General features: G+C 38.6%; 2 protein-coding genes across 2 annotated transcripts in view; one reads left to right on the forward strand and one right to left on the reverse strand.

The window, feature by feature from the left end:
* Positions 1-7,929, forward strand: part of LOC120737947 (proteasome activator complex subunit 4B-like) — a 48,270-nt gene extending 40,341 nt beyond the window's left edge. The window contains exons 44-47 of the mRNA XM_040038899.1: positions 2,391-2,546; positions 3,472-3,610; positions 3,769-3,902; positions 6,708-7,929. Of these exons, the coding sequence (XP_039894833.1) occupies positions 2,391-2,546; positions 3,472-3,610; positions 3,769-3,902; positions 6,708-6,842 (564 nt within the window). The 3' untranslated portion in view covers positions 6,843-7,929. The remainder of the gene's footprint in view (positions 1-2,390; positions 2,547-3,471; positions 3,611-3,768; positions 3,903-6,707) is intronic.
* A 2,047-nt stretch (positions 7,930-9,976) lies between these two features.
* On the reverse strand, positions 9,977-15,186 carry chac2 (ChaC, cation transport regulator homolog 2 (E. coli)). Its single transcript, XM_040038910.1, has 3 exons — positions 14,839-15,186; positions 13,538-13,573; positions 9,977-11,412 (listed from the first exon to the last, which is right to left on the reverse strand). The coding sequence occupies exons 1-3, from the start codon at positions 14,971-14,973 to the stop codon at positions 11,014-11,016; spliced, it is 570 nt and encodes a 189-aa protein (XP_039894844.1). The 5' UTR covers positions 14,974-15,186; the 3' UTR covers positions 9,977-11,013.
* Positions 15,187-22,981: the final 7,795 nt, after the last annotated feature.

Consider the following 22,981-nt stretch of genomic DNA (forward strand, 5'->3'; position numbering starts at 1 on the left):
TCATTACAAGCAGGGAACATATATAAGAAGGCAGCAACCCAAGTATTGCCTTAAATATAAAACTGTATAAATGAGAGTTCCTCCAACTTACCAAAGCAGGCCATCCTACCTGAGAGTATAACTCACAGTGGTGAGTCTGAAATTTACAGTTAGTGATGAACCTCAGAGAAGCATGATACACAGAATCAACCATTCGAAGACATTGAGCAGAAGCATTCATATATAGAATATCACCATAATCCAGCACAGGCAAGAATGTTGCAGCAACAAGCCGCTTCTTTGTATTAAAAGAGAAACACAACGTATTTTGAAAATAAAATCTCAGTTTTAACTTCAGGTTTTTCACAAGATTCTCTACATGTGGTTTGAAGGTAAGCGAGTCATCAATTAAGATTCCCAGATATTTATAGGTGTGAACCAACTCTATTTTATTACCTTCAAGAGTGGTTACTGATGGGATTGTTTGGGCTCGTCTCCTTGATTTAGAAAACAACATGAGCTTTGTTTTGTCTGCGTTGAGAAAAAGTTTAAGCTGAAGTAATGAGTGCTGGACAGCAGAAAAGGCTTTCTGCAAGGAGTCAATGGCTTGGACAAGAGTTGAACCACAGCTGTAAATAACTGTATCATCAGCATAGAAGTGCAAGTTTGCATCTGGCACATGTAGACTAAGATTGTTTACGTAAATGATAAATAGAAGGGGACCTAATACAGAACCCTGTGGCACTCCGTTGTGCACTGTAACAAAGTCAGAACATAGACCGTCAGATTTAATGCACTGAGTCCTGTTACTGAGGTAGTTTGAGAACTATGCCACTGCTCTCCCAGAGAGTCCTGACTGGAAGAGTCTAAGTTTTAAAATACAGTGATCAACAGTGTCAAACAATGAAAAGTTGCAGATCAACAACTGTTTATGGTAATTTGTAGGCAGCAGAAATTTGATACAGACTTTCAGAATCGATTGTAACAGGTTTTGTAACCTAACCCTAATACTGACTTTTCATGCAGAGCCATCATCAGGTCTGAGCTTTAATTTATTAAGGTTTATAAGTACATACACTACACTGAGAAAAGTACTGTTCTGCCTACAGTGCCATGAAAAAGGTTTATTTACCTTTAATAAATGAAATAATTTATTCGATATTAATGCCATTCACTCCTACATAGTTTACTGAAGCATGTCTTACCATCTTGGCTACTCCTCTGGAGTATTTATTTGTACATGCTGACAACTCTCAAATCTGATTTGTAAAACAAAAAGCTCAGCACGGTAAACTAGCCCTGAGATGAGGCTTTAAACCTTTTTTCTTAGCTGCTTCATGTTTGGCTGCACATCCATCACTGATAAAAGCAGCTAAAATGAGCTTCCTTAATCCTGGAGAACCCATGGGGTCAAATTTGACCCCATGGTTTCCCTAGTAAACCAATGGGGTCGGATCTGACCCCATGGGTTCTCCAGGGTTAAAAGGGAGGCTAGCCTTAGCCTTAGTGATAGGATGATGGCCTTGGTCATTTAGAAGGTACTCGGAGTAGAGCCACAACTCCTCCACATCGAAAGGAGTCAGTGTTCTGGATATGCCTCACCGACAGGAGGCAGAACCAGGATGCCTTGAGGACATTATATCACTTTACTGGTTACTAGGAATTAATTGGTATCCCCCAGAAGAGCTGGATCAGGTGGCTACGGGGAGGGAGGTGTGGCTGTCTCAGGTAACCTGAACCCAGATGGATGGACAGATGGATGAAAAATTTTCCTCATTAAGTTATATTTTAGTTTATGGATACAGATGGTCAAGAGTCATGATAAGAATGCCTGTTTACATATTTATTATGATAACCATTGATTTGGATGATAACGAGTAGATATTTGTGAAATCTTGTAAACCCCAGCTGAGAAGCATCAGGAAACAACATAAATATGATATATATTAGCCCGTTTGTTTGTTTATTAGGTCTTTGATGGTATGGCCAGCACCAGATTCCAAAATGTCTTTCTTCTGTTGCAATCTGTATTTTTATTTTGCATTAAAATGTGGACAGTGTAACCAAATGCACCAAAATGGTGTAGAATGTGGTATAGAATATGGTAGGTGTATACGGTATACCCTTATTTATACACATTCTGTGTATATTTATACTTAGTGAAATAGATGTGCGATTATGAATATGTTGGCATACTTGTATTGCGCAGGCACAGCCTCACAGAGTCATCCACATGCTTCTTGAAAGATTTTAATTGCATGAAAAGAGAAAGTATTACACATAGATCTTGTGTACTCGAGTTTATATATCTTTTATGAGCAAGATATCACCTTCAGGGCCTTTCGGGCATCAGTACAAACTCCAACTTGTCTCTCATTATCTCATCCCTTTTTTCTCTCCTCTCTCCTTAGATGGCAGGCAGCAGGTCATGGCATGCACGCTTCTCAGTGCTGACCTACCTCCAGATCATGGTTTTCTACAATTTGTTTACTCTGCTCAGTGTGCCCGCTGAGGTTCTCCGCATTCGAAAACTGGTGATGCAGCTGCTGCTAGATGAGCAGCTTGAGGTAACGTATTCACAAGCGCTGGTTTAACACAGCCCCTGGGATCTCTGTCAGGAGATAATAAAGGGCTGCTTTTCTAACCTAAACCTTAATCCATCTTTTCCATTCACAGTTATTGCTTAAAAATAACAGTCTGTCTCAGTGCTCACTGTAGTTACAGGGATGTTGATTGAGTACTGTGGCTGCCTGAAATCTCTTTGTCTGTGGCAGCTTGGACGATCTAAAAATAACATTCAAGCTAAACCCAAAGTAATTGTTTATTTGTCTTGACTTTAAATCCTCTAAATTACTTACTAATGTTTATCTATTGAATCGAATAAAAAAAAGCTTTACAACTGGTGCTTGGAGAACAGAAGTCTCTTGAAATATTGAGTAATGTCAGCTTTTGAGCAATCAATGTCCCACTTGTCTTGCTTTTAAACCCTTTAAACTGTCTACGTTTATTGATCTGGATGTACAGCACAGGTGAAAATCAATAACCCCTGCACTCCAATTGAATTGTCTAAATTACCAACACAGGTCCTTCTCTTAATATTTTGTTAACTGTGTGAGTGTAGAGTTGATTAATGCTTTGTCCTCGTATCACTGTCTGTTACAGTGCCTCAACCATCACTCAGAGCTTATTCATAATTTATGCAAAGTGATGCAGGAAGGCAGTGATGTTCTGCAACTGAATTTTACATCAGCTCAGCATCTATCCCTCCTCCTCCTTCTCCCCTTCCTTTGCTTATATCTGTCCCGTGTACCTTGCTGTTCACCGATCTCCTTGGGCTCGCCTCCCTTAATAAATTGCACATGCATTCCTTGCCTCTAAAAATGCCTCGTGTTCTCCACAGCACTCTTTATTTGTCAGTTCTGATCTTCAAGGACCTGTTTTTTCCTCCCTCTTTCTCTCCTTCCTGTCCCGCCTTTCTCCTTCTCATTGTAGGTGAGGGACATGGCATGCACCACCCTCAGTGGTTTACTGCAGTGCCAGTTCTTCCCTCTGGACTCCAGTCTGCAGACACAGCTCCAGACGCTGAGTCAGACTTCCCTCCCCAAGGCCCGAGGGGAGCTGGCCTCTACAGGTACACACACACACATTTCCGTGCACGTCACAATTGCACAGTGAGGCAATCACAATAATACTTGCCCTATTACCCTTTCTTATCCCAGGGGAAATGTGAACCTTGAGATTCGAAGAGCTATTTCAACTCTCCCTTTGTGTGTGTGTGTGTGTGTGTAGATTTAGTGCGGCGCCATGCTGGAGTGCTCGGCCTCAGTGCGTGCATCCTGTCGAGCCCCTATGATGTCCCAGACTGGATGCCTCAGATATTGATGGACCTGAGCAGCCATCTCAATGACCCACAGCCTATAGAGGTGCGCGCACGCATTAGCCCCACCACACACACTCATATATAAACATCTAGCTCAAAACAGTGTGAGCTGAAAGAATACAATTTCATTGTCCAATTGAGGAGAAAATTGTGTCTTTGGTCTTACTTCAGGCATGAAGAATACATACAATGTAATCCGTAGAGCAGAGTTTGAATAATACATTATAGTGGTGTGGAGCCAATGATGACGATGGTTTAGTGCCTCTCCCATAGGAAAGTGAAAAAGATGAGAAAGAAAATCCAATAAAATACAGTTAAAATATTGTATTTGTAAAAATATTGATTAACATGTCTGTTACCGGAAAGATTAGTCGGAAAAAAATAGAATCTGGTAGAAATATTATATTTTGCCCATTATAGTAAAGGACACATATGTTGGTTACTGTAAATCATAGGCTGTATTTAAAAGGTGGGGATATCCATAATGATGATATCCGTATCCACGAGCTCCTGGTGTTCATATTTTCACGTCTCAAAGTAGGATCATGGCCCCACATTTGGGGTTATTTGGAGTCAGAGATGTCAGTGTTTGGCAAGTCAACGGAGTGCTAACTTATCAGTCTATACTAGCAAACTTGGCTACCAACTTTCCGCTCAGTGTCATCCTCACAGTCATGCTGCCGATTAGCACGATTGCTGCAGAATCACTAAACTACTGTGAACCACATCCATATACATAGGTAATCACAGATACATGTAAAATACACGTAAAAAAAAAAAAGTCAGGAAGGTGTTCTTATCATCTCATCATCATCAGATTAATTACTGACTTTCCTTCTTTGGCCAAATAACTTTATACTTCATTCTTAGCTAACTAGAAACAACAGTTTCTAACAGTGTGCAATGAATAAATTATTTTTCCAAATTAGTTTTTAATTATTGTAAACAGTTTAGATCGTTGCTGCAAATATTTTCAGCTGCTAATCTGCATTTTACATTATGTGTCTCTAGATAGAGGATTTACCAGCCAAAACAGGAACTTTTGAATTTGCAGTTCATGTACTTAAACTTAAGTGTAGGCTTCATTGTAATAGATAGTGGCTGTAATCAAGGGTGGGTATGAGCGTTCACTGTTCAAAACAAATGAAGCAAGAAAAACAGTTGCTATCAACATTCGTTTTATTGCAGGACTTTACTACAGACTATAATGGAAATGTTCCACTACTGAGAAACAGCACATCACTTTGGGCTCATGTATATTAGTTTACATAAAAGTTTGGCCCTGAATCATGCATTACATCTTGTTTATCTAGAAGCCAAATATCTTTACATTCACACTTGAGAAATAACAATCCTATTTTCCCTGCTGTGGTTGCCAGATTAAAAATTATTCTGTTACCTTTTTATTATACATACCAGTGTATGGAAAAAGACAAACGCGGACAAACTCTCAGGCCTCTGGTACAGAGCAGTTAACAGTTATATAGACTGCATATACCACATAGAGCTATATACTGCATATTTTTTAATAAAAAAATACTTGTTTGCATTGAAAAGGGGAAGATTATTAACTACTCATAAAGTAACTGTTTGTTAATACACTTGGATGTATGCTCTGTTGCATGTGTTGTGTGAAGGCACCATTTCTATATGATCCCAGGCATGTTTTTCTGCATTGTGTTCTATAAAAATCTAGGATGCGTTCCCACTTGGTCCCTTTCAGCCCTCTTAACAACTCAGAGCTATTAGTCAGCATTTTTTGCGCATATGTAAACACTTCAACTGAACTCAGATGAAGGCATGAGAACACCAGGTATTTCTCTTTCTCCCACATGCACACAGCAGTGGAGGAAACATTGGCTCCCTTTAAGTCATTTTAGTCATACCAAACCTGTAAAAGCACTCTGCTGAAAATGCTGTTAAATTAAATATGATACAAACGCCTAACTAGTGGACTGCAGCTAATGATTATTATTCATGATGGATTGATCTGCGTCGTTTTTCTACTTTAGTCAATTTTTTTTGTTTTATAGAAATTCTGAAAATAATAAGTACCATCAGACTGCCCTCGTTGGTCTTTTTTTAATTATGAAGACTGAGCTGTGTCCTTTTAAAAAGACTAATAAGTGATCGTGTCCCTAATTTCATGATACCTTCATTGGTCAACAAAAAGCAGATACCAGTTTATCTGTGATTGGTCGATATCAGCCAGCTGATGTATCACCAGGGCTTTAGCAATGAGGCAGATAATTGTATTTTTTCATGAATGGGATGTTGAGCTTTGTCAGCGTGTAGAGGACCAAATGTGCACTGATGAATCATGCTCTAAAAATGATACTTAAGATGTATGTTTATTTTTATTCTTGGATGCTAAAAAAGTAGCTTTGCATGATTCATAGTTCAGATCATTACTTATTTACCAAATATTTACCATATATGTGGCCTTGTTGCCGCATCTCAGTTCATATTCTGTGTAAAACAAACTCTTTTAGGTCCCTTCCTCCCTCCTTTAAGCCATTTTTGTTCTGATTGGCTGCCCTTCACATGAAAACAGCAGTTTGAACAGGTCTCATGTGTTCACAGCCAAAGCGCCAGCCACTAGAGCTCTGTAGGATATCATACAGAGCTAAGATTGGAAAAAAATATTGCATCATAGAGATTTCAGTCTTCATACAGGTTTAATATGAGCATCCACCATGTTTTCGATGAAAGACAGCAGGAAAAAACCCAATAAAGTCCAGTAAAGCTGATAAACTCACTTGTGTTTTGTGGTGTTGTGTCTAAATGTGCACACTGCATTCACCTAGATTATGTTTATGTATGATGATTTTGATTTTCTTACCCAAAGATGACGGTGAAGAAGACCTTGTCAGAATTTCGGCGTACTCACCACGATAACTGGCAGGAGCATCGACAGTGCTTCACTGACGATCAGCTGCTCGTGCTCACAGACCTGCTGGTGTCACCCTGTTATTACGCCTAGACAGCAATTTCCTGCCTTCCCAGGTCTTCGTAAGCCATGTAGGACCACTACCAGAGAAATTAATTACACAACGGCTGGGAACTCCAGTCTTGTGCAGCCTGTAAAATAATATCTGATAATGCTAGCAGGGCGCTCTCCCTCTGGAACCTCACTTGCCACCGTTGGCCTTCACTAAACCCAGCAAGTAAGCAATCCTGGGCAAAATGGTTTCAAATTTTTAACTAGCATGGTATTTTTAGTCAAAGGTGGCCACTTTAGAGGGAAAGGTTTGGTTTATATTGAGAAAGTCTTTTTATTGCTAATCATCATTGTTCCGGTATGTACGTTTAAAAGAGTTCTAACTTGTGCACGTTATTAAATACAAGGAAGACATTCCTTCATGATAATGTTCATGTGTGAAATTATAAATATATATAAATGTATGCAATATATTCTGAAAATATTTGTGAAATTGTAATCTAAAAATTATCGTTGTTGTATTTCTACAGCTATATTGTATCCAACACTTATAAAGCTATTTTAAAGCACTCGTGATATATAATACCTCATATTGACATTAATTATATCATTTATATAAATAAAAAGAAGAAATAAAAATTGTATATATCATATTAGATCATAAAAATCTGTGACCTGCAGTAACAATGGTGTCATATTTCTATAGGCCACATTTTGTCATGTTCTGCATTAGTTCTGCACTGAGAATTTACCGTGTCCTGTGAAATAAATGCATTATTTGTAAAGTGTGGTGCTTCTGTTTGAGTGTTGCATGTTTGCAGGGTTGGCTGACTGTATAAAGCACCAGCTGTTTATCTCTATACAGCCATGTCACATAGCAGTACACTTCATTCTGTGCAGAGCTCAAACATAAAAGCTTCTTCTTGCGAGGATAGTTTTGTGCCACTGCGCCCTGTTACTAGAGCCTGTGCACATTAGCACCAGCGTAGCTAGACCCCTTTTACTGCTGCAGCCTAGTAAAATCTCAGGTCTGAGTTTTAACAAGTTCCTGTATGTCGCACAGGAGTCATTTAGATTAAGACATGAAAAGAGCAGGGTTTTTGTTTTTTTGTTTTTTTGAATGCACAATGTCAAAAAGCTTTTAGTGCTAAAACTTGAAATATATTCTACAGTTGAATGCTCGAAAGACTTAAGTGTCTAAACTTTGTGTTTTGACTTATTTTCATAGATTATATATTAATAATTATCCATCTGTTTTCTTAACCCCTCATCTATGTCAGGGTTGTGAGGGACTAGAGCCTATTCTAGCTTTAAATTGGGTGAGAAGGAGGGTAAACAGTGGACAGATCACCAGTCCATCAGGATATATTTACTCACTGGCTACTTCATTAGGTCTGCTTGTTCAATAGCTTATTAACATAAATATCTAATCAGCCAGTCACATGGCAGCAACTGAGTTTAGCATGCAGACATGGTCAAGAAGGACTGCTGAATCTCAAACTGAGAACCAGCATGGGGGGAAAATGGTTATTTTAGTGACTCTGAATATAGTTGTATGTCTTAGTATTTCAGAAACTGCTGATCTACTGGGAATCCCTACACAGCCATCTGTAGGGTTTACAGAGACAGGTACAAAAACAAAATATCCAGTGAGCAGCAGATCTCTCAGTGAAAATGCTTTGTTGATGCTAGAGGTCAGAGGAGACAGCTTTGAGCTGGTAGGAAGACATAGTAACTCAAATAACAACTCAGTACAACCACAGTAAGGAGGAGAGCATCTCTGAACACACAACACGTCGGACCTTGAAGTCCATAGGTTACAGGACCAGAAGACCACACCAGGTGCCACTCCTGTCATCTAAGAAGAGGAAATTGAGGCCACAATTTGCATGGGCTCTCCAAAATTGGACAGCAGAAGTTTGGAAATATTGCCTGATCTGATGAGTCTTTTTCTGCTTTTTTGGATAGTAGGGTCTAATGTAAACTACATGAAAGCTTGGATCTATTCTGCCTTATATCAGGGGTTCAGGTGGTGGTGCAATGGTTTGAGGGATATTTTCATGGCACACTTTGGGCCCCTTAGTGCCAACTGAGCATTGTTTGAAACCTGCAGCCTACCTCAGTATTGCTTCTGATGATACTCATTTTTTTTAAGTCCACAGTACGCTAAAGACTGTAACATTATGACTGTAAAGTAAGCAAAGGTAGGTTGATGTAGCAGAAGAAATAGCCACTTGTGTCCCACTGTGTGTGTGTGTGTGTGTGTGTGTGTGTGTGTGTGTGTGTGTGTTAAAGATGGAATCACAGTTCGAGCTGTCACTCTTTTATTCTGCTTGTTGATGTTTTTCTGATGCAGTCGTGTTGAATTTGATGTGTTTACTGTGCTGAGACGGAGGCAGGCAGAATGAGAAGCAGCCGATGCCGGCTCCCCTGTGCTAGAACTACTAATCTTGACACAGAGTAAGTAAAGGTTAGACTAAACAATGTGTGTTTGCTTAAAGTGATTTTCATGACAACTACTTCATCATAGCAGGAAGAGAGATAGGCTGTATTTAGAAAAGCTGCTTTACCAGATTGGACAATTTTTTTAGCTGTATTTATTACAGCGTTTCAACCGATTTGTCAAGTTTTAGATTTATTTTTATTAAAGTTACTAAAAAAAACAAGGAAAAATAACTGGGGCGTCATTATATTTTAATTGCAATAAGGTTTTATTTTTTAATAAACTGTTCAGTAGAAGACTTCAGGAACACATTAGACTAACCATAGCAAGACAGAAAAGAAAAGCCTACACTGACAATGAAAGGCTGTCATTTGTCACAGCAGTGCATTGAGCTGAACACTAACATTAACATGCTCACGGTGACAGTACTAACGGTGCAGATGTTTCTAAAGTTCTAAAGTGAAATGTTTACAGTGTTTACCATGCTAACAAAGGTTAATTAGCACTTAATTTGCAGCTGCATCTGATGAGGGTGTCATTGTTTTTGTGTCTGATTATGAAACCAACTTAGAGCTAGAGTTAAAAATATTATGTTGGATAACTCTTTGTCATACAGTATTGTGCAAAAAACATGTGCCAACCCTAATTTCTTTACATTTTACTTCCAAGGAGCCAGATTTTCTTCAAATTCTTTAAAGTGAGCTTGAGCAGTAGTTCTCTAAAGGTCTTGTTCTTTGGACATGGGCTGCTCTTTCACTCACTTTAAGTCCAGTCCTTGTACCTGACCATTTTTAGACGAATAAAAGAGCACCAGCAAGGTGATTTCCAAAGCGCTATTAGCTGAAAACTTGGCATATCTTGTCATGAATGTGCAGTGTGTCCTATCATTTGAGGGAAACTGGACAACTTGAGGAGAAAAGACAAAATATCTACAGCAGATAAACAGTATCTGAAAGTCATGTCTTAAGATATAGGAAAAAAATCTGATATATTCTCATATCCATCATGCGGTAATAGCTTCATTTTAATGATCTCACACTGCTAGACTGGCCTCTAGCAGTGTGAGATCAGCTTGACATAGAATAAAACAAAAGGCAGCCAACATCCAGAGAAGAGCTTTAAATGTCCTTCAACAAGCTCAGAGAACTATTCCTAAAGAATGCTTAAAGAAATGACGAGCTTGCCCAAGAGTTCAGTCATGTTGAATATTGACTTTCAAGCTTTATAGAATTATACTCTGCTTTTACATCCCATAGTATATTTCCATATTTCAATAAATCGCTTTTCAATTTCCCCATTTTCTTAACAAAATATAAAGAAATGAGGGTTGGCTCAAGACTTTTAGCTCTATATTTAATAAACGTTAAACCAGACATGAAGCAGCTCAGGTTTGAGTGTTAAATGTTTAATAACTAATATGCAATAACATTAGCAATTCTTTGTCTCATCTTGGCTAGTCAATGCCAGATATTAAATACCTATATTTAAACCATATATATTGAAACTGTTCTGTAGGGATTTATATTGAAACTTAACTTGCGATCTGTACACTTTTGGTAATTTATGTTTTCTATACCAGTTTATGTGTTATTACTTTGAAGCAGCTTTCAGTGGATATTTATTTGCACTGAAATCCTGAACAAAATAACATTATTTAGTCAACTAATGAGGTCAACATGTCCCATCCTACATGTAACAAACATCTTTATTGGACAAGTTTACCTTAAACCCTGAGATCATGTGACGAACCCAGCCCAATATAGACATTTTTTAAAAATCAACTGCTGTTACTGAATTTTTCTGTCCGTTTTCTAGCCTCTCTCTTACTAAAGTTTCAAGAGAAAACAGATGTGTGTCTGAGTCCTCAGGCAGAAAAGTCCTCACGGCGTCAGCCAGCTGAAACAGGTACTCTGTATTTTTCCCGCTTGGACCAGTAGAGTTGATGATCTGAATGGCGATCTCCTCCAGGGGTGCGGGGCCGAGGTAGTTGGGATTGTCCTTGGAGCCGATGTAGATCAGCGTCTGGCTTGGCGAGCAAGTGAGTGATGGACGGGGGTGAAAGGTCACCGTGACGACCTGATAACCACCTTTTTCTCGGTAGTCGAGGTAGCGCTTCACTTCTTCCTCCCGGCCAGTCGGCAGTTTGTAGGCAACACCCCAAACACACCCCTGAGGAAAGCAAAATGGCTTAGAGGTCCATAACCTGATGACATTTTCTTAGGTACACCTGTTCAACTGCTTCTTCACACAAATCTAATTGGTGGCAGCATCTCAGTGCATTTAAGAATGTAGACATGGTACACAAGAATACCTACTGAATTTCAAACTTACTGGTCTGAGTATTTCAGAAACTGCTGATCTACTGGGGTTTTCTCACACAACCAGCTCTAGGGTTTATAGACAATAGTTCAAAACAGAAAATATGTCAGTGTGGACCAAAATGTTAGAGGAATGTTTCCAGAGCCTTTTTGAATGTATGCCTTGAAGAATTAAGGCAGTGCAAAAAGGGTTCCAACCACTACCAATGCCCATGTCCTTAATAAAGTGTCCGGTAAATGTATTAGTATTTACATTTGATAAATGATGATATATAATCACCTTGTCTAAAGTCACAATAAAAGTCAAAATAAAAATAACTGACATAACCAATGTTACGTTCAAAAACACTGGCCATACTCACACCCAGAAAATTATTATAATCAATTACTCTCTTGCTTCTACGCTGTGAGTATTTCTTATTGTATTTTATGTTTGCAAACATCCAGGGACTTTACCTTGGACTTCAAGAAACTATAATTGATAGTTTTCAGCATTTATTTCAAACTTATCACACTTATCAGTCAATTCTAAAAACGGATTCCTGCCATGCTTTACTACATCACAACTCATACTACAGTACTGTGCAAAATCCTCAAGCCACTCCTCATTTTTAGACATTTTGCTTTTAAGAAGTCAGACTTTCAAGTTCTTTTTTAAAGACATCTTGAGCAACAGTTCTTCAGGCTTTCTGAAGTCTTTCAAACTTTTTCCTTCTAGACATTGGCTGCTTTTTCACTCATTTTCATTCCAGTCGTTGATCATTTTCAGAGATTGTTGTTTTATTTTATTTGTTTGGTTGTCGCACCGGAACTGGATTGTTCAAATTGCCTTTAGTAAGTACAGACATGGTCATGAGAAAGGTACAACATTGAGTATCTGTTGGCATCTGTGAAACATGGCTTAGTTGTGGTTTGGGGCTGCATTTCAGCCAGTGGTACTGGGTATCTTATCAAAATTATGTAATAATAAGCATTGAAAAGTACAGTCAGACTTTGATCCAACATAAAAACACTATCTGGGAAGCATTTGGCAACAGACTGCCACTGGACCACTATTAGACATGGATTGGCCTCCCCAGAGCCTAGACCTCAAGATTATTAAAGCAGAGTGGGATCACCTTGACAGAGAACAGAACAAAAGGCAGCCAACATCCAAAAAAAGACTTCTGAAACATCTTTAGACGTCTGGAGAACTATTCCAGAAGTCTCTTTCCCATTTTCCTAGCAACATAAAAAAAATGAGGGGTCACTCAAGACTTTTGTACAGTACTGTCTATAAGAGGTTTATAGACAGTCTTCTTTCCTGCGCCGTTTTCACTCCTGTCTGCCTTGTAAAAGCACGAAACTCTGCAAAACTGTTTATAATTAAAGTATAGCACTTTCTATGTATGTAAGTGAACACAAAAAGTTCTCTCTGAAGTGGAATCCAATTTGTGCAGCTTTGTACACTGATCGCCTTCACACTCCAACTCTTGTCTTAATTATAGCCAATAAAACAAGAATACATAACAAGGTAGGTGGATTATGACCTTCAGGTAGTAATAATCTCTCATTACTGTGTAAATAACATGTAATTTTGTTTGCTTCCTGCAACGCAAAAATCAAAGTGATGACAATAAAGGCATACGTCTTGTACCTATTATGTAATGAAGTTACCAGTCAATGAAGGAAAGAACAAACAAATGGGGGCTATTTTGAGTATGTAGTCCGTATTTATGGAAAAACATCAAGAATATGACCAATATAATTTCTTCATTTCTATTATCGTTTCTTTCGTTTCCATTAATTTTTGATAATGAATGGTTCTGCTCATCTGTCAAGCTATTAATTGAATTTGTGGTTGGAATCACAAATTATTTCTTTCTGACATCATAAAGACTTTTTAATACTGACTGATTAATAAAGGAATACGTCATGGGCACACTACAAAGAAATTGTTATTGCACCCTGATGTTAAGAAAGGGGGTATAACTCACCTCAGGATTCTCCACGAGTGTCACAACCCGGCCAGGCTGCAAAGAACACACAAACACACATAATAAATGGCTTTGTCATTAAATTGCAAGTTGGTTAGCACACATATTGCAGGAAATGGGATCTTTCTGAAAGGTTACAGGCACAGTGGGGAAATAATTATTTGATCCCCTGTTGAATTTGTAATGTTGCTCACTTACAGAGAAATTGGTTAAATTTTCATTAATTCGTTTTTATGGTAGTTTCATTTTAATGGAAAGAGACAGAATATCAACCAAAAGTCCAGGAAAAAAGCATATTACATAAACACTATAAATTGATTTGCATGTCACTGAGTTAAATAAGTATTTGATCTCCTATAATCTAGCCAGAATTCTGTGTTCGTGTGGTACACAGATTACAATCAATCGATTACAGATGCGCTTGATTTCAAGTTATATTTGTAAAGCATGCTTGTCCATAAAATTGGGTTTTTCCATCCCAACCTCTCTACCTCCATAGGTAAGACCTAAGAGCTGGATAAGAATGTAAACTGTAAACAGTAGGTTTGGTGAGAAGGTGACAACTTTTGGTGGCATTATTTGGAAATGAAGGAAATAAAAAGATTATCAATTACCCCATAGAAAATCTGTGGGGGGAACTGAAGTTTCAAGTTGCCAAGTACCAAGGCATGTTTTGCTTGGCGATGAAATACTTCTTTCAATCAATGACATGCAAATGAATTTATAGCTTTTACTTCTGAATTTCTGGTTGATATTCTGCATCTCACCGTAAACAGTTCGAGACTGTTTATTCCGTTGTGCGTGAGCAAAATTACAAATTCAGCAGGAAAACAAACAATTATTTCCTCCACCATATAATATCACCTGTACACTTTATAATGCAGTGGTTGCCAGACTGTGAGGTGGACACATATTGATTGGCAGTGCTTGGCAGACCAGGAGAAAAAGAGTGGATAAAATTAGAATTACATTAGAAAATGAATACATTTTCTAAAGCTGGGCAAACAAAGAAAAGTTGTGGTTTTAATCCGATATAAGATTACAGGAGTCTATAAATCACCATATTAGGGGGAATATTGCTAACATGGATTTAAATATTAAAGGGCAACATCTAGCCCATTTATAAGGAATAAAGGTTAGGACATAAAGGCGTTAACTTTGTAATAATATAAGCCGAAGTGAAGTGTCTTCAGTGATGTCTGCCGTGCACTAAAACACACTGTAGCAACATTGCATCAGGTAGTACTTTTTTCATTCTGGCCGCTATGAATCAGTTCCCAAAGCCAGCAAGGTATACTCACCTTACCCGGTACTCCTCGATGGTCGGTACTGCCTTGCCAAAACCGGCGACTGAAGCCTTTTATGTACCCAATTCTCTTTTCCTCGTAAGGAAAATCTACTTTCCATATCAGTGAGCCGTAACCGAACACCCACATGATGAGAGGTTAGGCTAACAGAAAAGGACGGGTGAGCTGGACGAAATAGTCACCTGTAATCGCGACGCCTACGACTTATAACAAGAGCTACAGCATTATAAAAGCTGACGTGTTCACCTGTATGAGTAAAGGTGATATCTAAAAACAGGAAAACGTGCTTGAAGCACCGGTTCCGTGTTCAGCGGACAAACTGTCAAGTCATACGGATTACGTAAGTTCCTTCACTTCCACTAAATACCTTTCAGTTTAAATGACAATTCTGGAGAATCTGCACATTTTTGGCCAAGAAAGCTAAATTATGACTTTTCGGTTGTTGAATCAAATGATACCCATTCTTTTCGCACCGTGTTGTGCTTACAGCATATGCTGTATCACTTTCTTGCAAATGCTTTCGGGCCACCTGCTTTTAATTTGAAGGTGAAGCCACAATTCCGGATGTTTGTAGCTATTTCTGTGCTGGTTTTAGTTGGGCCAAACGGTACAGATAAGCAAGAAACGTTGTCATCGCGATGTATGTCTAAATAGCAAGAGATTATAATTTTGTAATAAGTAGTTTGAATGTGTCCATGACTTCCTTGTTACCGTTCAGTACAGTGGGATAAATTTAGTTTAGGTTCACATCAATTTATTTCAACAAACTTTATTTTTTTAATTAAAAAATAAAACAAACAAGACAGAAATATTATTAGATTAGTCTATTATTGTATGATATTAATCGTGGACGTTAACGATTAATGGATGTGTTAATGTGACCTTTTCTTGTCAAAAAAAAAGTCACAATTAACTCTTAATAACATACAAAACTTTTGTTTCCTTCTTTATTTTTATTTTTTTTTAAATCTCGTCTTTTCTCGAATGTTGGGTTCACCTATTACCCGATGTACCCTAAACCCCTACAAGATTATTTTATTTTAGGCTATGGCTCTCATGATTTCTTTTCAGCTCATTTCTACTTTTGTGTGGCCTTTTTTCAAACATGAGCTGGGACAGATAACACAGGGCTTTCATCCTGACACCAGGGGGTGCTGAGTTTCTATTTCCCACAGTGTGTCATGGCACGCTTCTTTCATGTATGCCGTGAGAGCACTGATTCAGAACCAAATTAAGTGGACAGCAGCAATATGGTCTCTAATGTCATGCTCATTGCCCTGCCTCTGAGAACAGCTAGTCAGCAAATCTTTTATCTGAGACTCCAGTTTGGAGATGCAGCTCAATAGCTGAAATCCCCAGCTGTGGTAGCTGAGGAAATATCCACCATTTAGATACCCTTATTCAAGAAACCAAAGCCAAACTTGGGGTAGCTGAGCTGATCGCTGAGTGACAGAAGATCAGAAGTCAGCTCTAAACTGGAAAAAAAAAATGGAAACAGTAACTGTTTTGGTCATAAAACCTGCTGCCATCTACTCAAAAACATGTTTTTGCTTTTTAGCCCCCCGCATGTTATCTTTTACTTTTATAATTAAAGTATGTTGTTTTGTAAATGCACCAGTGTGAATTGAGGTATTTACACTCATCTGCGATTTATAAGCACTCCTTGGAAGTATTGAATGGACTCCTCTTTGACTTCAAAAATGCCTCTAATTCTTTGTGGCACAGATTCAGCAAGGTGCTGGAAATATCTCTCAGTGAGTCCATAATGACATGATAGCTTCACACAGCTGCTGCAGATTTGTTAGCTCATATCCCTGACATGGTCAAGAAATCAGTTTGAGATGACTGGACTGGATTGTCACATGGTGTGTTATCAAGATGGAAGCGGCTATCGGACGATGGGTACATTGTGATTATAAAGAGATGGGTATAGTTAGCAACAATACTTAGGCAGGCTGTGGGGTTTAAACAATGCTTGATTGGTACTAAGGGGTCCAAATTTTGTCAAGAAAATATCCTCCACACCGTTACACCACCGGATTGATCGATGCTTTCATGTTACTTACAGAAGATTCAGACCCTACTATCCAAATGTTGCAGAGAAATGGAGATTCATCACAACAGCAAACATATATTTGGGGCGATCGTGGCTCAAGAGTTGGGCGTTCGCCTTGTAATCGGAATGTTGCCGGTTCGAACCCCGGCTTGGACAGTCTTGTGTCCTTGGGCAAGACACTTCACCTGTTGCCTACGGGTGGTGGTCAGGGGGCCTGGTGGCGCCAGTGTCCGGCAGCCTTGCCTCTGTCAGTGTGCCCCAGGGTGGCTGTGGCTACAATGTAGCTTGCCATCACCAGTGTGTGAATGGGTGGATGACTGGTTGCGAAAAGTGCTTTGGGATCCTTAGGGACTAGTAAAGCGCTATACAGGCCATTTACCATATTTCCAGTGTTCTTTTATCCAGTTTTGGTGAGCACCCGTGTGGTTTTCTGCTGCTGCTGTAGTCCACTTGCTTCGAGGTTCAGAGGTGCTCTTTTGCTTTCCTCACTTAAAACAAGTGGCTATTTAAGATACCGTTGCCTTCTTCTTAGTTCTTAGTTCAAAGTAGTCTAGCTAATCTCCTCTAATATTTGACATCAACAAGGCGACTGTGAATCAATGCCACAAATAACTTGCAAACTGTATCTCTGTGCTGTATCTATCTTTGACACTTTTATTAGTGTGGCGAGGTGTGGTTTGTGGCACAGCAGCAGGGGAGGGGTGGAGCAGTGGGTTCAGGGTTTGGTGTCAGCGGAAGACCAACACAGCTGATTTCCATCGTATAATCACGCCTTCCCTATTAGAGTTAGATGCCAGGACCTGACGGGAGAGCTGCGTGTGCTGCACTGGAGAGAGACAGCTGTAAAGATGCCCAACCGAAGTCACTGGAAAAATTATAAATAAACATTCAATTACCTGCAAAGCTACGTGCCGTAGAAAATATTAACTTGTGTTAGTTCTCGTTGTTTGTTACCTTTGTATTCCAGTGACAAACAACACAGACATTTAGGCAAGTCTAAACAGTTTGTTCTACATCGTGTTTGTGTTCTAAGAAAAGAAGCTAAATTTTTTTTCATAATGAAGAACATGTTTTATTTACTCGACTAAAGAAAACACATGTATTTCCTCTCTAGGTGAATTTGTTGTGTCCTGTTTGGTAGATGGTAAACAAAGATGTTGTAGCGAATGTGAAGATAACGCATGAGAAATGACTGGAAATAGCGTTTAGTGTAAACGTTCTGTTCCTCTATCTAATCAGTACCAATCTGAAACCCATTTTCCCCTTTAACACATTCTAGTACAGAGCATAAACATTACATATCTTATAAATTAAATCTACAGTAATCCACCCTTTATTCCAGATTTAATCAAAAGACTCATTATGTCAACAAGATAATCAAAGCAAATATGTCATCATTGCAGAACAATCATTCTGTGCTGGTATGTAGGTGGCTTTGCATGCACAGCTTCACTCTGTGTTATTTCTTCTCCCAGTTTCTCCATACACGTTACATCAATTTGATTCTCTTAGGCTTTCTTCTTCTCTGACAAGCATTTCCTCTCAGTCTCCTTCTCCCCATGCTCCTCCTCTCTTTGTGTTCCCTCTCCAAATGCAGAGCTGCTCCTAAACCTTCCTGTTCTCCTCCTGCAGAGTATTCTGTTTATTCGACAGGGAGGTGGCCAAGATAGTTCTTTGCTCGATCATTTCCCTCTGAATTTTGTTCATTTTTGCAAGCCCACTTTCACGTTGGAAGACTGCATTTGAATCAGAATTGTGTTATTTGATCGGTTTTTTGCTCTCAAAATTGCGCTCGCTCGCAAAAATTCAACCTGCCTGGGTCAGTTTCCTTGACATGATGAACCCTACTGAAAAACATGTAGCAAACACACCAAGGGGTAAATCAGATAATGCCACATCAGGTTAAATCTATGTGGATGGATAGACAAAACATCAGACTGTATCATGCTTGACAACTGACAGAGAGCACTGGTTTCCTTTAATCTCATAACCACCAGTTTTTCCCTGACCTCACATTTGATGTTGTAGTCGTGTAAAAGAGGTTCAATACACTGTGAATCCTAATTTACTGATGTTATCCTTTCCTTGGAAATATCAGAACAAAGAGCTTTTCTTTGCTGTAGGTTATGAACTGATGATGTAGTTTGACATTTAATTCGAAGGACTTGTTGACTAGAAAGCCTGCGTTAGAAACCATAAAAGCATGGCAGTTGAAATTTTGGGGCATTTGTATTCATTTCTCATGGTGAATTAGGGACTGAAATTTAGAATATTGTATATGAGGCTCTGTTTTACTTACTTTTAAAAAAATCTGTGACTTGTGAGTGTCTCAGCTTTAGGGGGGCACATCACCAAATTACAGGAGTGCTCCTTTAAGACGAGTTACGCTCCCCATGGTCTATTTACTCGTACTGTCTTTCCAGCTCTGAGTGGGTTTTCTTGTTCAGACGAAAAATCCAGGAAAATGTGTCTGTTGCCATCTTAGTCCTTTGTATTTTGTGCCAAGGCCTCTTTCTATTTAAGAGGCCTCTTTCACTGCTGTTCTTTGTTAAATGGAGCTCTCAGCATTCAGGACTTCTTTTGATTTTGTGTGTTCTAGCAAAGAGATTTTAATACTGTGTGAGAGATTCTGGCCAGCTTTATTAATTTGCACTCAAGAGTTTTTCTTTTTTTTACAATAAATATACCATCCAGTTACCAACAGTTTTTTTCTAACTAGGGAGAGAGAATTACTTACATAAACAATGTTGTAAGAGAGAGATGAAGATTTCTGAACTGGAATTTAAGAGCAAATTCCAAAACAGCACATTGTGGTAGGACTGTATCTTCCATGGGATACAAAGCTCTTTAAACTTTACTTCAGGGCAAAGTTTTTATGTGGCATTCGCTCACATTTGTCTGTTTTTTCTATAGGTGCTCTGAAATGAAATAAATCCTTCAAAACTACTGCCCAAATAAGTGCCGAGAGGCGTTTTTAAGATGCCTGACAACTGTCTAGTCTTTCTTCTAGAAAAAAAAATATTTTTAATCATTCTTTGGTGTCAAATTGAAGAAATCCAACATGTGAATTTCATTGGTCATTTGTTCTTATCATTTTCTTACTATAGTGTGTAGAGGTAATGAGATTTTACTACCCACTTTATTAGATACACTAGTTCAGCTGCTGACTCTCGTGACAGTAACACCATGCATTTAGTAGGGGTGCAACGATACACAAAATTCACGGTTCGGTTCGGTTCGATACTTTGGTGTCACGGTTCGATATTTTTTCGATACAAAAAAAATGTTCATGCCTTTTTAATTTGTCATTTATTAAAATTATAAATATATTTTTAAACTCAAAAGTACAGTTTTTAAATTTAATGTTGCTGAAACAAAAGTAATTAAAAAAATAAATATATCTCAGGGCTCTCAAAATTTCAAAATCCCTGGTAGCCCTTCGGGCAGGGACTCTTCAGTTTTTGGTAGCCCAAAATAAATGTAAGTAGCCCGAATAAAAAAAGAGAGCAATTTTTTGATTGATGTTTTGTTTCCTGTTTTGTTTCCTTTACAATATTATACATTAAAGTATAATATTGTAAAGGAAACAAAACATTAATCAAAAAATAGTTGAAAAACAAATTACAACATTGTATAAAAATTACAATCATCAACTCAAATACTTGGTTCTAATTGAACAGAAAGTTCTATGAACTTGTAAGAACTGTGTAGGACATGAATCAGTCTGTGTCAGATCCTGAATTTGAAATTTCCGCTGAAGTCACGGGTAAGAGACAAGTGGAACCAAGATCTAGGCCATTTGCTTTTTGAAGTTTGCAAAGACTGCTAAATTTTGCCAGTGGTAGTTCACTCTTTGCAACATAGTACGCTGTTCTAAACAGATTTTTCAGGTTTATTTTTAGTATGTTATTTGCAATTGGTGTTTGTTCTGGGAAAGATATTGCAGACTGAGCAGTAATGCATTTCTTGCATTTCTCATGGGTTCTAATGGGGGCCTTTCTTAAAATGTCTGGTGCCAGTAACAAAGGCGCTTGTCGACTCAGAAATCGAGAGAAAACCAACAACACACCCGGCAGAACATTATGTTATTTACACGGGTGCACATAAGTGGTCCGCATGTGCGCATTCGCTGTCAAAATAAAAGACGCGCACCAGATAAGAAGTTGCAGCGCGCGTTTGCGTCCATATAAAAAGCACTGTTTTTGTCCGCTAGAGTGGGATTTTCACGGCACATTCCGCACCACATCTCTGTGCGTTCATCATTTGTTTAAAGCCAGCTCACCTCCTGCAACCACTTTTCCGAGAATACGTGCTTCTTTTGTGGTTCGGACTCCTTCTGACATTTCTTTGGAGGTAGAGGAACACCAAAGTAATTGCTTAAAGGAGCTTCTTCGACATCTTTAAGAGTTTTAAACAAATGTCTGTCCTCCTCCAGAAAATCTTATGTATGCAAACACGCGTTGCAACTTCATATCTTGTGCGCGGTTTTTTTGGGGGGGATTTTTGACAGCGAATGCGCACCTGCGGACCACTTATGTGCAGCCCCGGTTATATAGCTCATATTGCATATTGCAGCCACAGAAATTCTTTTGTCCATGAAACCATAAAGCTGCACTTTCTTTTTGCCTTATAGTCTGATTTGTCAACTTTTTTGGATGCGCTCTTCCTTCTGACAATGCTGTCTGTGTTGAGCGCTCAGTGGATCTGCGCTCGACAGTGCAGCCTAGGCGGAGTAGTCGAACGCAGATTCACTGAGCGCTCAACACAGACAGCATCGTCAGAAGGAAAGTTGATAAAATAAATTACAAATTTTGTATTGTTCGGTACATATGCGTACCGAACCGAAAGCACTGTATCGAACGGTTCAATATCGATACGAGTATCGTTGCACCCCTAGCATTTAGGTATGTAGACATGATCAAGACGACCTCCTGAAGTTCAAACCGAGTATTAGAATTGGGAAGAAAGGTTATTTGAGTGACTTTGAATGGGGCATAGCTGATGGTCTGATCTACTGGGATTTCCCCACACAACCATCTCTAAGGTTCACAAAGAATAGTCCGAAAAAGAGAAAATATGTTGTTCTCTGGATGAAAGCGAGAATGGCACAACTACTTCAACCTTATAGAAAGGCAAAAGTAATTCAAACAATTGTTATAACTTTGGGCTTTGCACTTTGGACCTCTTAGTAGAAACTCCTGCTGACCATCTTAATCTCTTTGTGACCACACTGAACCCATCTTCCAATGGCTACTTCCAGAAGGATAATGCACCATGTCACAAAGATCAAGTCATCTCACACTAGTTTTTTTGAACATAACAATGAGTTCACTGGATTCAAATTGCCTTCACAGTCACCAACACTCTCCTAGCACCTTGTTGAATCTATGCCAAAGGTGGAATTAAGACACTTCTTAAGACACGAGGGGACAAATCTAGTTAATAGCAAGGTGAAGTGTAAGGTAAGTAAGAAAAAATGAACAGAACTACTAAAGCTACTCTTTTTTTCACTTATTGATAAAACCTCTAAGAAAATTACAGCTTTAAGGAGTGGCTGATAAAACGTGTTATACTGCATGTGTAGCTGTATGGAGCTGTGTACCTGTCTGTTGACTGCAGATGGAAATTAGCTAGCGGGTAAATCTGGTAAAAAAAAAAAAAAAAAGGCTTCTTTTCTCTGAGGAGATCAATGTTTCTGTGAATGGGCCCTGACAAAGAAAAGGAATAAAATAAAAGCAAAGAGAAACTGTACTACAAAAATGTTCTACTGCCTTCATTGGCTGTCAGATAGAAGGCAAATCAAGTAAGTTATATCCTTACTGTGTTTACAAGCTTCTTTCAAGGAAAGCCAAAATTTACATCTTTCATGTTAGTCAAATATCATTCCCAGATCTAAAAAGAGTCTTTCTGTTAGCTCTTAACAATATTTGCCCAGTCTTAAGTTTCCACGTTTATATAAAACCCTTTGGATATATTCCAAGCACACATAGCTTGGCATTTAAATGAACTTACGGGGACAATATTGATGACAACCTCTGGACACTAAAGTATAATTTTGTCATGCGAGTATTTAGTGCAAAC

Source organism: Simochromis diagramma, unplaced genomic scaffold (genome assembly GCF_900408965.1).
Source record: "Simochromis diagramma unplaced genomic scaffold, fSimDia1.1 OVJJ01000402.1, whole genome shotgun sequence".
In the NCBI taxonomy this organism is placed as follows: domain Eukaryota; kingdom Metazoa; phylum Chordata; class Actinopteri; order Cichliformes; family Cichlidae; genus Simochromis; species Simochromis diagramma.

Coding starts and splice junctions, on each gene's coding strand:
- chac2 (XM_040038910.1), bottom strand. CDS start 14,973: ATGTGGGTGTTCGGTTACGGCTCACTGATATGGAAAGTAGATTTTCCT. Junction 13,574..14,838: donor ATCGAGGAGTACCGGGTAAG/GTGAGTATACCT, acceptor TGTTCTTTGCAG/CCTGGCCGGGTTGTGACACT. Junction 11,413..13,537: donor CACTCGTGGAGAATCCTGAG/GTGAGTTATACC, acceptor TGCTTTCCTCAG/GGGTGTGTTTGGGGTGTTGC.